At 44.6% G+C, this 16680-nt stretch overlaps 1 protein-coding gene across 3 annotated transcripts in view; it reads right to left on the reverse strand.

Moving 5' to 3' along the window:
• Positions 1-2619: 2619 nt before the first annotated feature.
• ZNF711 (zinc finger protein 711) overlaps positions 2620-16680 on the reverse strand; it is a 31031-nt gene continuing 16970 nt past the window's right edge. For all 3 annotated transcript variants that reach the window (XM_066581460.1, XM_066581459.1, XM_066581461.1), the window contains 5 exons: positions 14622-14768; positions 12939-13076; positions 12015-12062; positions 7802-7942; positions 2620-4519 (listed from right to left, as the gene is read on the reverse strand). In XM_066581460.1, the coding sequence (XP_066437557.1) occupies positions 3342-4519; positions 7802-7942; positions 12015-12062; positions 12939-13076; positions 14622-14768 (1652 nt within the window). In that variant the 3' untranslated portion in view covers positions 2620-3341. The remainder of the gene's footprint in view (positions 4520-7801; positions 7943-12014; positions 12063-12938; positions 13077-14621; positions 14769-16680) is intronic.

Consider the following 16680-nt stretch of genomic DNA (forward strand, 5'->3'; position numbering starts at 1 on the left):
ATAAAGTTACAAACCCCACATAAAACGTTCATCATTGCAGAACTCAATAGGCCCAGCTTGTGGTTGATGGAGCGCGGTTTGGTCGGCGGCATGCTAACACAGAGCGTTACTCAGAGAGGTGCGTATATGTTCACTGTAACCTGGAGGATCGGTGGCTCTTTCATTGGTGGTAGCAAAGGCTGATGGGAAAATATACACTGTACGGGTTACGGCACAGCATGGAATTATGGGAGATTCCATCAACGGACAAAAGTGAGGTTGTTGAACTGATTCGGTCGGTGTGAAGCGTAAAGGACAAATACTGCGAAACGGTCAACAACTGTGTAATGGAGGAACTGCGAGTAATTCCCCCTATTAGCTGGCTAGACTGGTAGATGTCAGACCGCTGGCACTCCAACCGATACCCATGCTGCCTCAGCTAGAATAGCACCGTTGGGAGGGGTTCGAATGGAGAGCCGCTATTTCAGTTGATGCTATGGATTTGAATGCCTTGATGCTTTCGGGTGTACATGTGCGCCCTCCAGCCTCACGGTTGGTATGGACTAGGAGCCAATCCCGCTCTATACACCGTGGATACCGGCTGTCTTTAACAGCTGACACGCAACAGCTGTGATCAGCATTCATCATGGCTGGTGAACCTTTAGATGCCCTGAACGGCCCCCCTGGATGGGATCGCAAACGGCCGTTCAGGTATGATGGCAGCCTGGGAGCTTCTGAAGGCCCTAAGGACTGCCATGTATGTCTGCAAATTAGGACGGGCCTCTGGCTCATCCTAATAGAATGCCAACAGAACTACCATATACTGCAACACTGAAGCATTGCAGTATATGGTATAAGTTTCAAGTTCCCTGTTTGGACTTAAAAAAAATAGAATACTAAAAAGTAAAAAACGTGTCCAAGGAAAAATGTAATGAAAAGGTATCAAAAAGTCATATGTACTCCAAAACGGCAGCACTGGGACCTACCTGTCATCCTACACATATATATATATATATTTATTTATTTTTTTATTTATTTAATTATGTTTTAAGATCTGATTTTTTCAAAATACAGCAAAAAAAAAATAAAAAAAACCAATCATTTGGTATTGTCATAATTGTAATGACTCATAGAATAAAGTTGTCATTTTTTCTGCGGTGTGTACAGCCTAAAAGCAGAACCCCCCCCCCCGACCACCAAAAGATGGCAAAATTACAGTTTTTTTTCCATTTCACTCACATTTCTAAATGTTATAGAGCACATTATATTATACCATTGAAAAATACAACTCGTCCCACAAAATGTAAGACAGCTATACTTATGGATAAATAAAAGGGTTACGGTCTTTAAAAGTGGGGAGGAGAAGCCGGAAAAAAACTGTTAAAAGGCTTGTCTTGTGTTTGGGGGCTGCTTCAGCCAAAGGCAAAAATCTCATTCTCCCTTAGGCTAAGCGCAACTCCAGGCACCCGTTCAGATACGTAGACAACGCACTAGCTGTCCTAATTGTCATCCGTGACATAGAGAAGCATCGGACATTCCATGAGGTTTTTTCCCGCGAACCATGTACAATCCCATAGGCTATAATGGGGTTATGTACCGTCTGTGGAATTCCAAGGCGGATATCCATATCTTCAGATTGACTTGGAGCGGCTTTTCAGAAAACTTTACTGAAGCGCGAATGAGTCAGGAGTGTAGGTCCTGACCAATGGTATTCGCTGTTGCTCAGCAGTGAGGAGGCATGCAGACATTCTATGGGTACGGGCCCACTATACGTCTGCTGCTCGGCCGAGAGGCAACCGCATGCTCCATCAAGCAGTGACTCACTAATGATTTAAACATGTTTTTACCAAAAACAACTTTTTATCACCCCTTCACAGGATAGGTGATAAAAGTCTGATTGTTGGTGGTCTCATTGCCGTGATCCCTACTGATCCTGAGAATGGGGGTCCCACATCCCCCTCAAAGAACATCACTCTAATAATTGCTATCTCCAGCAGTCCCATTCAAAAAGTGCTTGTTCTCTTTCCAAGACTAACAGTGATGAGCTATCCTTTAGAAAGGGTCATTAATAACGGATTGGTGAGGGTCTGCCACTCAAGACCCGCAGCGATCAGAGGTTTGTGGCCTCTTTACCGCCGTGGGATGCCATGCTCTTTGGTCACATGGCCTGAGAGAAGCTCAGTTCCATTCAACAGAATAGGACTGAGCTGCTATACAATCTACAGCATTGTGTCTGGTATGACATGGCCACTTCAAACAGCTGAGTGGTGGGGGTCCTGAGTGCCAGCCCCCCACCAATCTACTATTGATGACCTCTCCTAAGGATAAGTCATCAATACATGAGTCCCAGCAAACCCCTCTAACCATGAATAGTTAGTAGCCATTCTAATCATTAGTGAGCCGCAGCTCGCTGGAGACATTGGCCCCACAGGTCATTCCGGTGCGCAGTGAATGCTCTGTGGGACCGTACCCCAAGGGGGACACCCTGATTAACCCTGTATTTCTTAAAATCAATAGTTTTACATGATTGCAGTAGTTGTCCTTTAACAGCAGTGCAAAACCGCGACCGTCTCCTGCCAACCCTCGCTCCAAACAGACGTATTGAGATAAAAGTGCTAAATGACTTGTATATCTTCCATCTATAGATATAATATATATTTATTTACATATATTTAAAATAAAATAAAAAACTCCGGACTCATACATACGTACGATAAAACGAGATCCCACCGAACCACATTCCACTGTAATAACGAGAAGAAGCTCTTTGCCTGGACGACGTCGCCTTATCTAGCACCTTATATCTTGCTGCATTCGCCCTTTAGTATCGGGAGGAGAAAAAAAAATGCTACTGAATCAATACTGCAATATCCCGTGACGCCGTCGCGTTAGCAGCGCTGTAAACTCTTTATACACAAACGCGTCATTCGCCGCCGGGGCGTTATCAGGGAACAAATGCTTCATTTTGCAGCACATAAAAATTACAACGTTGAGGCACAGGAGTCGAAAACAAGCTACTATGAACCCTCCGATCAGTCTTAGTCGGATCACGCCATTTACATCAGTCTAGGCAGGGGGTGGTCAAACTACATCGTGCTGGTACTTGTGGTTCTCCTGTAGCTGAACGAGCCACAGGCTGCCCACTTTAAAGAGAGATTAAAATAGACCCCTTCCCCAACTCAACACCCATTTTGTTTCATCATCATCATCAATGGCATGCTCCGGTCTCAGTGCACTATTAAAATTTAACCCCTTCATTACGGAGGAACACACAGCAAAAGTGCAAAAAAAATAAGGAGTAACGGCTGTGGTCCCCCGACTCTGAAGTGGCTGAAAAAGTTTGCCACGTCTGTGGCATTTCGCTACATGATCGCCTCCTTGTGGTGCCTCATGATATGCTGATTTTTTTCTGACGGCCTGCGGAATCCCTTCTTGCAGAACTCGCAGCGGTGCGGGTAGTCCTTTGTGTGTATGGAGATGACGTGGCGTTTAAATCCCGACGCGTCTGTGGTGCTGTATTCGCAGTACTGGCACTGGTACACTTTCTTGCCGCTGTGAGTTTTCATGTGCTTCTTGAGTTCAAGTTGAAGCCTGAAGCCTCGTTTACATTTTTTACACTTAAAGGGCAAGTCCTTGGTGTGAACGGAGAGGATGTGGCCGCTCAGGATGAAGGGGTCGGACGTTTTAAAGTCACAGTGTCGGCACTGGTGGATCTTCTTTCCTTTGTGGGACTCGCTGTGCTTCTTGAGTTCCGACGGGCGGTGAAACCCTTTCTCACACACCTCACACTTGTGGGGGAAGTCCTTGGTGTGAACAGAAATGACGTGCCGTTTAAGGTCGCTGGAGTTGGTGCTCTTGTGGTCACAGTGGGGGCACTGGTGGGTTTTGTGACCTTGAAAAAGTTCTGTGTGCCTTAAAAGTTCCTTCTCATCTGTAAACGCCTGCGGGCACTGTTCGCATTTGTACGGCAAGTCTGTCCCATGGCGGCTTTTAATGTGCGTTTTTAGGTTGGACTGGTCGGCACACCTAAATTCGCAATAGTGGCACAAGTATGGCTTCTCGCCCGTGTGTGTCCTCATGTGTTTTTTCAGTTCAGAAGGGTGCCGAAAACCCTTTCCACATTCCACACATACGTGAGGGAAGTTCTTGCTGTGGACTGCCAGCAGATGGCGGTTTAGCAGTCCCTGTTCGCTGGTCTCGTAGTCACAGTATTTACACTTGTGGAGTTTGGGCTCTTTGTCTCGGAGGATGAGCTTGTTGGAGTTCAGGGGGCTCGCCTCGCGGTACCGCCGTGTGTATTCCGTGAACTCGTGCGTCTTGTCCACCTTGCTGCTCAGCTTGTGGCTCTCCAGGTGGTTGTGGAAGCTGACCTTCTTGTTGGTGGTGAAGTCGCAGTCGGTGCACTGATACTTCTTCTTCACCATGTGATCGGGGTGATTCTTCATGTGACGTTTCAGGAAACCTCTGGACTTGAACTTCTTGCCACATATGTGACAGGGGTAGACTGTCAGAGGTTGACCGTCCGGACCGATGATGATGGCTGAGCGGAGAAAACAAAAGCAGAATACTAAATATTGCAACAGAATCCACAGCAGATGCATCAGGTAGGGAGCAATGAAATGAAATGGGTTTTCTGGAACTACATTATTGATGATCTATCCTTAGGGGAATAACGAATGTATGTGTAATGAGGAGTAATTCACCAACCTGAAGGGTAGGCATTAGAGATGAGCGAACGTGCTCGTTTAGAGCAATTACTCGATTGAGGATCGCTTTTTTCGAGTAACTGCCTAATCGGGCGAAAAGATTCGGGGGGCGCCGGGGGGGAGAGAGAGAGCTCCCCCCTGCTACCCCACGCTCCACCCCGCCGCCTCCTGCCCCCCCAAATCTTTTCACCTGATTAGGCAGTTACTCGAGAAAAACGATGCTCGTTCGAGTAATTGCTCTAAACAGGCACGTTCGCTCATCACTAGTAGGCATTCCTGCTTATGCACCTATAGTCAGATGTCCACGAGTTATATTGTGGTAGCTACTTGTACCTTCTACGTTGTGGTTGGTCTATGCATACGAGTAGCATCATGTTGGCAAATAGTGGGGTTTTTTTCTGTTTTTGAATGGCTACTGTATCCTTGCGGTGGCGTATAATGTTTTCTGATTGCGACGGTGCAAATATTTAATGTGTTAGTTCTATATGATCTTAGGGAACTTTTACGCCTCTTTTTCAAATATTTAGCAGTGCAGAGTGTTTATAGACTATGGGCCGTTGTATAATTTGGTTGGGAGAGCAAAATGTATTCTAGATGCCTTTATACTTCTGTATTTAGTAATAACTATTATGCATGCAATCCTATAACTGCGATATATTATGGTTGTTTCTCAAGTACATTTATGTCATTAATCTGCTGTGTTGCGGCAGACATACCTATTACGGGGACCGGTTTGTCTGTTTAGTCAGTGGGCGGTAATAGGAAAAGACTGACAGCTGATTGTTTGAAGCGTTTTTAAACCTACGTGTATAAATTTATCAGATGTGATCAAGACCACTTGTTAATCAAGACGCGCCTTCTGTGCTGTGATGTCCTGTCTATAAGGAAAATAAAGCATACTTTGTACGTAGAGCCGACACTTTCTCGTGTTTTGATGTCTGCAATTGCCGCTCAGGACTTGCGGCTGTGTCTGGTGCTCCGTACATATATGCATGCATGACCCTGGATTTTCCCGATGGAGGAGGTGAGCGGACTTTTTTTTTTCTTTTTACATTATGATGTCATCAATAGTTGATTGGCAGGGCCCTGCCATGAGGGATCGCCACCGATCAGCTGATTGAAAAGTGCCACAGCGCTCTTCTCAGGCCACCGACATCACATACATTGGTCATTTAGCCTGAGAGCAGCTTAGTCCCGTTCAAGTGAATGGGCTTGAACTGCAATACAGGGCACAGCCGCTTTATAATGTAGGGAACTGTGCCTGTTATGTACTGAAGTGACCACGGAGCTCACCTGTGTGCCGCTGTCGCTTCAATCACCTGATCAGCAGGGATCGGACCCCCACGATCAACTATTAATGAGCTAGCCTATGGGTAGGTCATCAATAGTGTAGTGCTGGAAAACCCCTTTAAAGTGGAAAGTGGGTCATTATATATATATAATATATATATATATATATATATATATATATATATATATATATATATATATATATATATATATACACACACACACATACATATATACATACACACAGTATTTTTATTTTATTCTGTAATTTTTTTTTTTCTTATTTATGTAACTTTTTTTTTTACATCCAAGTTCCCATGACGTCATAAGACCTCTGAGGGACATTGAAAATTTTTTTTTTTTTTTTTTTTAACATTTATTCACAATTTTCCATTGTAAATGAAGCATCCACAAGAGCTCCAGTTACAGGGAAAAAACATACCACTATAGTGACATCAATCACTGGCAGAGCTGGTCAGGGGTCTGCTAAGACCCTGCAGCTCTGACATTCCAGCAGTCACCAGCGATTAAGTAATTGCCGGGTCTCATGCTGGAAATAGCACTACCGCTTCCTGCATTCTCTACAGCACGCTCAACGAGTGTAATGTAGCCTGTCAAAGAGAAGGCAGAAGCAGTTAAAAACTACTTCTGTCTTCTCCTTCAGGTCTTCGACTGTTTCTGACAGCCAAGAACTCGACCTGCTCCTGCTTGATTGCAGGAGCTTTAATCCCGCGCCATATATTTACTATCCGGAGGGATTAAAGCCCAGGACCAAGTGCAATATATTAACAACGCTTGGTCATCTTACCCATTTGACCTTTATCGGATCCAAACAAATATAGTTTTTAAGACACAAATCAGGAAAGAGTTACATGGTGACTCCAGCGAAAACATTTTCCATCCCTACCAACCCCATACCCGACTGCCTGTCATACTCTCTACATCTCCTATGTATTGCTTTCGCTTCATCTATGCTATGTCAACAATCCCATGATGCATCAGTACAGAATCACCTGACCAATTAGAGTCAGTACTATTTCTGCCTGCTGGGAGGACAGTGTGATTATAATTATTACTACCCTCTAAAGAAGACTAATTATTACCCTAAAGAAGCTAAAGACCACAAGTATACAGTCAGGGAGGATGTGCTGTTGTCTTACTCATTACAAGGGCTTATTCACACAAGTGATTTCCACATCCGTGTGCCGTATTCGCAATTGACCACACACGGACACCGCCATGACCCACTGCAGTTGACAGTGCTGTGGAGACTTTTTTTCCCCCAACTATAAGAAAATTACTGCAAGTCCAACTTCTCAGATGACTGTCACCCATTCAATTCAGTGGCTGTGCAAAAAAGGAGCGCACCTGGAAGACAGCAGTGTGCCTTCCAGGATCACACAAGGACTTCAAAATGCACAGATGCACAGCCAACTCCACAACGTGTGAACAGCCCTTAGGGGTAGCGGGCGGTCAGTATATTAAATTGACTGCAATTCAATGTATCTAAAAAATGTGCAAAAGGTAAAGAGGGGTGAATACGTTCCATGGGCGGTTTTGCAAACAGGTTTCTGTGGAAGTTTTTTATGCCGTTTTAGAGTCAAAACCACTAGTGGATTCAACAGTTTTGGGAACTATGAAGGGAGGTCGTCTTACTACTCGAACCCCTTCTGGCTTTGGTTCAAAAGCTGCCAAAAAGACCTGTCTGGAGAAAACACCCACAAGCTCTGTCCAGAGTAAAGGAAACTGCAAAGACTTCCCGTTATCCTTATGACAGAAGTAATTTAATATTCCCGACTACTTTGTATGCCCGTATCTGGTGGTACCTGTCTGCCACTGCCTGGCGTCGCCCCGTCTCCTCTTTTTAGCTTTTTGTTTCAGTGCTCTGCTGGTGGCGATACTGTCACAGATCTGCAGGTACTGGGTCGCCGTTCCATTCTTATTTTCCAGTCGTTGCTCCAAGTTTCCTGGGGACAATATGACAGAAAGAGTGATTTATGATCATTTGTCACTGGAGGTCCTTGGCACATAAAATAGTGATCATGGCACCAGAAAGGTTCCTGGACTTTCTATACCCATAGAGGAACAATACAATCAGCTGCTCGTTAGATAATATTCAACTGCAATAGCAAATAGACTTATTGATAGACTTATAATATTTCACTAAACTGGAATGCATCGTACTGAACACCTCCAGAATATAATAGAAAACCTCATGTCCCACAATGCACCATGGAAGACCCGAATGTCACAATTATGTGACAGGGGAAAAGCAAGAGATGTGCGATGTGGCTTAATTGTATCCATACACCTACATAGAATGACGGAGTTGGAAGGGACCTCCAGGGCCATCGGGTCCAACCCCCTGCTCAGTGCAGGATCACTAAATCATCCCAGACAGATGTCTGTCCAGTCTCTGAAGGCTTCCATTAAAGGAGAACTCACCACCTCCTGTGGCAACCTGTTCCACTCATTGATCCCCCTCACTGTCAGTACAAGAAGGTAAAGCTAATAATTTATTATGATACTAAGCCTACAGTTCTATGGAGTTCTCTCAGATAAGGAATGTGAAGACACTTAAAACATAGTTTAAAATATAGCGAGAATTCTGAAGGCATAAAGGAGTTCTTCCAACATTACAAAAAAAAGGGCTGCAGTTTTTCCAGAAACAGCGCCATGTTTGTACACAGGTTGGATCTATTATTGCAGTTCAGCTCCTTTCACTCGAGAGATGAGATGCAATAACAGACACAGCCCGTGGACAGAAATTCAATCCTTTTCTTAGATGTTCATTGGGGATACAGTAAAAACCTCGGGTATAGCTCCTGCCACTAGGAGGCGGACACTAAGCAAAATAAGAGTTAACTGCTCCTCGCAGCTATATACCCCCTGCAGGAACTAAGCTACATCAGTTTGTACACAAGCAGCAGAAAAAGAGTAAGAGCCCAAGGACTTCTGGACATGTGAACTAGAGAACTAGAATAACACATACAACCAAAGGAAGAAGTAAAGGGCAAAGCTCAGAACAGCCGGTTGCCCCCAAACAGATGAGTGGGTGTTACGTTCCCCAATGAACACCCGAAAAGGATTTATGGTAACACAAAATCCTGTCTTCTCAGCTGTGTCATTGGGGAACACGGCGAAGACCGCAGGACACTCAAAAGCAGTCCCTGGCGGTGGTCCAGAAATACTTGTGATGCGATCAGGGTTCTGCTGCGTGTATAATCCTGAGACCAAGAGCAGCATCAGTAGAAGCACCCTGTAAAAGTGTGAAGGGAAGAACAGGTTGCAGCCTTGGTAAGCTGAAGAGCAGAAGCGTTATGGGACCCCCACAGCTCGAGTGGAGTGGGCCGTGACCCGATGAGGCAGAGTCCTGCCCTTCACACAGTAGTCCTCCGTGATCACCGACCTGATCCAGTGAGGGATTGTGGACCTAGAGGCCACCAGACCTCGAAGAGAACCATCTATGATGTGAAACAGAAAGGGGGAGGGAATCTGTACGAGAGAGATAGATCCACATTGCGTAAAAGATATTGAGCTTGTGAAGGTGACGTTCTGTAGGGAGTGATGGTTCTGCACAGAACAATATCCTCATTAAGGTGGAAAGCTAATTCATAAATCCAGCTTCCACAATACGATGGCTGTTGATTGGTTCTTCAAGCGCCAAGGCTCAGCCAATCAACGCAGCGCTGGATAAACCAATGCCATGGCTGCACAGGAAAATCCACTGATGTGGAGGAAGAGCAGTTTTTAATAGATTCCTTAGGGAATGGATACATTATGTCAATGCATTAAGGCATGAGGAAACGTTTATCCGGAATGGACCAATCTTTGAACACAACATCCTCAAATTCCGCATGAATGGGGAATGTCTTATGCAAACGTTTTGGAAGTCAGAAGCAGAGGGCATGTAAGGTGGCAGAGGAATCTTGATCTTTCACATGGAGCATCTCTTTGACCGCCTCTATTAGATGGTCTACCATGAGGCCAATTTTTAAACGAATTCACTGAAGGTCCTTCTAAAATGTATCTTTTGTTAGAGAATTAAAGAGGCAAATAAGTAAATCAAAATCAAATGCCATCACCAAATGATAATATGAAGGGTGACCCCTCAACCAAGGGACAGATAGCACAGTGATAGCGCATGACATTACTCCGCTATGGACAGGAATAAAGAGGCGGATGCAGCTTGGCATAACTGCACTGTAAAGGGATGTAGGCTCGCAGTACTAAAGCTACTCCTCTTATAAGAGGGGGTAATGACAACGGACGCTGCTTGCCATCACAGAAACCCACAGTGTGACAATTACTCCCACCATGGGAGAAAAACAACGGTGTAATTCGGACAGCACCTTGATAATTACAGCGATTCGGTGTGGTGCCCAGCGGGGGTTCTGACTTAAGAAGTACCCACGGGCACCCGAGATACCGGCAGGTCCAGAAAAAAGCTCTTTACTCCCACAAAATATCCATGGAGAGGAGCACATAGGGAAATACCCCAAATTTCTCTCCAAAAAATGGGGAAAGTAGATCAAAATTACTAAAGAAACAAATAACCTGTTGCGCTGTTAATGTGGTGAAGTGTGAGGGTATATGTATATATTGCCATATGTTCTTTATGCTTTATACCTATATGCAAGTTCTATTCAATTCCAAATGAGAAAAAACGTAATCTGTCGCCTTACATCAGATATTCCAAAGGCCTTGCGAGACAAAGACAAAATGTATCTTAAAACCCAGCAAAGGAAGAACCAGACACAAGGACGCGTACTTGGCTGTTTTTCCAGAGGCGCCGTAGCAAGATAACGACCGTTCAACTATGCATCTGAACTTTCACTGTCTCAGGCCGGAAATCCGGACTTCCCATATATGGTTATGCTGTGAATTTTAGCCAATGAGCCCATCACCCATTCCTGGTGATGAGACAAAAGGGTATAAGATCTCATGTAATCTGTAATAAAGGAGAGCGCTGTTATGTCCCCGTGTGAGGAACGATACCAGACCTCTGTGTAGTGTTTTCTTCTTTACCGCCGGCAGTGGGGCAAGTGGGGTGGGCCTGATTGGTGTTGTACTTAGAATTTTACCCTGACAGAAGGATGCAATGCTGAGGATCAAACAAGTTACTAATGATCCAAAAGTCATTATAAAGCTGTTTTAATATTGCATAAGAGGCTATAAAAATACTTCAGAGCAAGTAAAAATACATGCAACGCGTATCGGCGTAAAGTACGCCTTTATCAAGCATCTAGATTAGAGGCCCTGTCTGCCATCCGGATCTGACCAAAAGCAATATGAACATGGAGGACTGAGGGGCGATAGCGCCAAACCTACCTCATCCAGTTTATTCACCTCATCTACATCCTCTTCTCTTAGACCACCAGCTGGGTCACCTCTTCAGCAACTGTCACTTAATGGTGGGAGATCGCTGGACATGGGAGAGCAGGCAGGAGCCTCAGGTGACCCCATAGTTGGATGGCAGGAAGCAGAGTGGTTAGTGACGCTCTGTTCCACTTTGTCTTTTAAGAGGAGGGAGTAAAAGTGTGCCTTTTAGAGCAATGTTCACTCTCCCCGCTTGGGGACAATCATCCCCGATTCCCATCTACAGCGGAAAAAGGAAAAAAATAACAAAAAAGGATGGAAGACCCGCAGAGCAGGATGGTCTACATCCTACGGACACTAAGCCAAAAAACTGTTTTAGCTCAGTGCCTGCAGGAGGGGTATAGCTGGTAGGAGGGCCTACCTCTGTTTGTGCTTAGTGTCACCTCCAAGTGGCAGTAGCTATATGCCAAGTCTTGTTGTGTCCCCCAATTACATGGACAAGGAAAGTAAATTTTGGTACAATCCCTGTAAGCAGCTCCTCACGGGTCAGCTTCCTGGACACATTAGGATATGTTCATACGCGGTAGGTTTGTTGCAGTAATTTCTGCAACATAAAGAATCTATCCCATATATCGTAACAGAAGAGCCGTTTGAGCTTAGTGTGACACGAAGGATGGGATACTGTGGTTGTGCTTAATATGTCGCTCTGTGATAACTCACCGGTCTCCTGCCAGTCCCCGTATTTCCTGGGCAGCTCCCTCTCTTCTCCTATGATGCAAACAAAGAAAGCAAAAAAGTCACAGACAAATCTAAGTAGCAATCTCTGACTAGATGTGCCATTAACCAGTTCCAGACACAAATCATATTGTCCCCTGCTAATAACCAGGGCTAGTTTTTTTTTTTGACAGGGTGGGTGGGAGGGTGACATGTTAAACCAAAGTTGTTTTGGGCAGCTCCACGGCACCTGATGACATCACATGATCACCGCCACTAACTCTTTCAGATCAGTATATACAGCACTCATTGAGCGCCATGCAGAACAGGATCAGTAAGGTGGGGACATATATAAACGGACTGTCTTCTCTATGGAGGGCCCGACTGTCCCCCATTATTTCCATACAGCTGAGGACTCTATTGAAACTCTTAGACCGGCTGCAGGAAGGTCCACAAGTAGGTAATCAAAGAGCTGTCAATTTCCAGAACTTTTGCAGGCTAATTAACCCCATGTGATCTGCAGAGCACAGATGGAGGTTTCAGAAATGGGATATATACTTGTGTAACTCCACCTTCAACAATTCTTTGCTTTTCTGTTTTTTGCACTGATGTTCAGTTATTTTGGGTCATTTTTGGATCATTCATTAGCAAAGCCCCCAGTAAAAAAGGAAGCAGACACAGGTAGTAGCCCTACCCCGCTGTTAGCTATGTGACCCACCAACTGCAACTGCAACTGACAATGCAATGCTCTCCGAGAATAGAAAACCAGCAGAACACTGAAATGTTCAGGAGAAGAAAGTGTCCTGGAAGTCAAACCCCTGAGCATTATTTGGTTTATGGTGCCATATTTTTTAACACCCCAATATATACAGTATATCACTTCCACTGCCTACCATAAAAGACCTCAGGGAGCGCAGATCTCTCACTTACCATAAGCAGCTGCCCAGGCCACAGGGACAAAGGTTTTACTCAAGTTGGAGTCCTCAGTCTGAGCCTCTGGAAGAGAAGCGGCTTCCTCCTCTCCCACAATCACCTCCATGTAAACTTCATCTGCGATTTCTGCGCAGCCTGGAGAAGACGATAAGAGTTACCCGAGCAGTAAAACACTGAAACAAATGGGCAGCTCTCGTACAGATCAGACTACCCAGACCACAGAGAAATGGTCAAGGTGGTCTGACAAATATCTAATGTGTATGATCAGTTCTAAGGGTATCAGCAGAATTATAAATGCAGCTCTAGACGTAACCAATGTATAAAACATGATGTAAGGTCAGTTTCACACAAGCATATTATGCGCCTGTAATACCGCCTGACTGCGGGTCTACTAACCTAAATTAAGGCCAAGACAGTTGACTGTATTACGGGTGAATAAATGTGCCCATAATATACCCATGTGAATCTGGTCTTATTCGGGAAGACATAGGGACAGACTGTCTTTCGTGCTTTGTACATTTATTTTGCGTTTATACACTTTGTTTCGCAGGGTCTAAAAAATAGGCATAGCCTAAATGTGGCATTTTGTGCAAAAACTGGCATCAACTGAAGGCCCATTTACATGCAACAATTATCACTCAAAATTCGTTCAAACAACTGAATTTGAGGGATAATCATTATATGTAAACGCAAGCATCGGGCACTTTTCGTTTGAACAATGATTTTAAGGTGAACCTAAAATCCATCTTTAAGCCACTGGAGATAAAGCAGTTTGCTTTATCTGTCCATAGACCACAGGCTGTTATCTCTGCGGGAAGCCCGCAGTTAACATTGTATTCTGCCAGCACCCAAGCGGAGAACAATGCAGCTCTGTGCACAGCTGGGCTAGTGATTAATCACAAGCTGCAAACTGATCCTGGAGGCCCATTTACATGCAAATGAAGAGGATAAAAGGTGTTAATAGCCATTAGTACCTTATGCAAAAAGATTGCTAAAACTTTCAATCTTTCAATAGTTTGAAAGATTATCTTTGCATGTAAATGGGCCTTTAGCCAACTTACAGGTGTCTAAAGATGCAGAAGATTGATCATACAGCAGAGTTGCTGTAATGCATATGGAGCATTTTAAAACTAAAGCCTCATTTACATGGGACAACTATCGGGCAAACAATGTCCAACATTCGCCCCCACATGTACTCACTCCAGTGCTGTTGCACAGGAGCGAGTATTGTTGGCTCACAGCGGGGAGACCGGAGGAGATTTCTCTACTTGCTCTCCCCACCCCTCTCCATTCACTTAACACAGTGGCCGTTCAGTACTGAACGGCTGCTATTTACACTGAAAGATCATCGTTCCGAATTTTATGCAGCTTAAACACCGATTGTTCAGTGTAAACAGCAGCTGTTCAGTACTGAACAGCCGCTGTTAAAGCGAATGGAGAGGGGCGGGGTGAGTGAGGAGTGAAATCTCCTCCAGCTGACCCGCTGCAAGCAGTCGATACTCGCTCCTGTGCAACAGAACGGGAGCAGGTACATGCGAGGACGATATGAATAAATATTAGAGGGGATGAATAACTCACCCCTAAAGGGTTTATAAAGTTACTCAGTTTTATATGCAGATTTAAGCAATCGAACCGACTCATTGTATAAAGACAGAAGAATAAAGTCATATATTTCTTTACCGATATCTTCATCTTCCTGAGTGGAGTCTTTAACAGTCATGTAAACCATCTTTTCTCTCTGTACTCGAGCCAGACCACTCTGTTCGATGACTCCAGCGATGGGATGCCCGTTGTGGAAGTCGCTCTCCGTTACAATTTCTGTTCCCCCTGGAATAAGACTTAACAATTAGTTGTCTTATGAAGTTTTCCCTACTTTACAAAACACTTGAAAAAAAGACAATAATATAAAGCGGTATCAGAAGCTTCAGGCCCAGGTATGATGAGCATTCAGCTACATGCGGCTATGTGCTGTGCATGTCCGGGCAGCAGAAAAGTTGCAGTTCACTTTGTTAGATAGGACACAATATTCGCACAATAGTAGATGATACGGAACATTGACCAGTATCTTCCCCTGTACAGACCTGATAAAGGACAGTATTTGGCAGCGCCAATGTACTGGAGCGCAGTTAGATATTCATTGCCTTTAAATGTACTGACATTCACTGAAAGGTAAGATGCCTTACATATCACCCTAACAGAATTCCAATAACCCAGGACCAGTGAGGAGCACTCTGGAAAGGTTTGTTACAGCTGATTCACCAAATTTTTGCAAAAAGTTTGGTTTGGAATGAATTAGTTCACCAAAACCCCCCAAAACTCATAACACTATTTAGAGCCTAAGGCCACATGTCCAGGAGAATCTGACCCTGCCCGTGGCTGAGGATAGGCATAGGCATGGGTCTTCACTGCGGATGTGTGCGAAAAAGCCGTCCGGCGCACCGCTGCACACACGTTTTTTTTTTAACTCCTACTTTCCCATGGAATCTCCGGCTCGTCCACAATGTCAATTGCAGGCCGTGCACAGATCGGATAGCTTCCATTGACTTCTATGGAGCATGCTTCGATATGATTTCTGCATATAAAGATCCACAAATCAAATCCGCATGCCTTCATCCAGCTGTGGATGCCCATGTTTCCCCATGGGCGGCTTGAACTGTGGATTGTCCGCAATTCAAACCCGCCTGTGGACATTGGGCCTTAAAAGCCGTACATAAAGCTCAGTGTGATACAGGGCTGTACACCAGTGCCGAGTGACCCAAACCACTAAAACCCAATTTCATGTAGAACTTTGCTAAAAGCTCCGTTCGGGCACCCGCTGCGCCGTATTATCAACTGTAAGAGCCATAAAAGTACTATAACATTATATTTCACACTGAAAAGTGGTATTCTCCAAGACAGTATCCAGTATCTGGTGGAACTGAAATGACAGAAGATCAGGTTTGAAGGGAGTTGTCTTTACACATACTGAAAGACACTGTCACCTACACATAGCCCTATTAGCTAAACTCAAAGTAGGTGACCCGATGAGTCCAGGGATGTGTTCTACTTACATCCGCCCCTAGTGTGAGTGCTGAAAGCCGCCGGTCAATGCAAGGAGCAGCACTGCCAAGTAATCCATCCATTATAAGATGAGTGAGCAGTCTACGTATCACAGAAAGATTTGCTACCTTAAGCCATTAAACATCTTTCAAACAATTGGCAGTTTTAGCGATCGTTTTGCATAAAGTGTTAATGGACACCAATGCCCATTAGCACTTTATTAGCTTCATTGCATGTAAAAGGGCCTCCGGGAGCTGTTTGCAGAACACAGCATGTGGTCGGAGCTCTCTACACAGCTACATTGCTCTCGCACGGGCTGTTGGCAGGATTCAATGTAATCTCCAACTCCCGTACAGAACACAGCCTGCGGTCCCTGTTATCTTCTTTCCAGCTGAACAATGGATTTTAAGCTCAACTTAAAATCATCGTTCAGCTGAAGAGTGAACAATGGCAGTGTTTACAGGCAACGATTATCGCTCATATGCCATCGTTTCGAGTGATATTCGTTGTGTGTAAATCGGCCCTAACACAACAAGGGCCTTGTAAAAATAATTGAAAGGGTAAACAAACTGTGGCACACAAAGTTATCAGAATGCATTAAAAATCATGTTAAACTTTGGAGTTTCTGGACATGCAACAGAGGGGCGGGCAGTCAAATGCTGCCTTGCAGCTGCTTGGAGCAGGTCTATGAAGGGCAGCA

This window comes from Eleutherodactylus coqui, chromosome 10, assembly GCF_035609145.1.
Source record: "Eleutherodactylus coqui strain aEleCoq1 chromosome 10, aEleCoq1.hap1, whole genome shotgun sequence".
Classification (NCBI taxonomy): domain Eukaryota; kingdom Metazoa; phylum Chordata; class Amphibia; order Anura; family Eleutherodactylidae; genus Eleutherodactylus; species Eleutherodactylus coqui.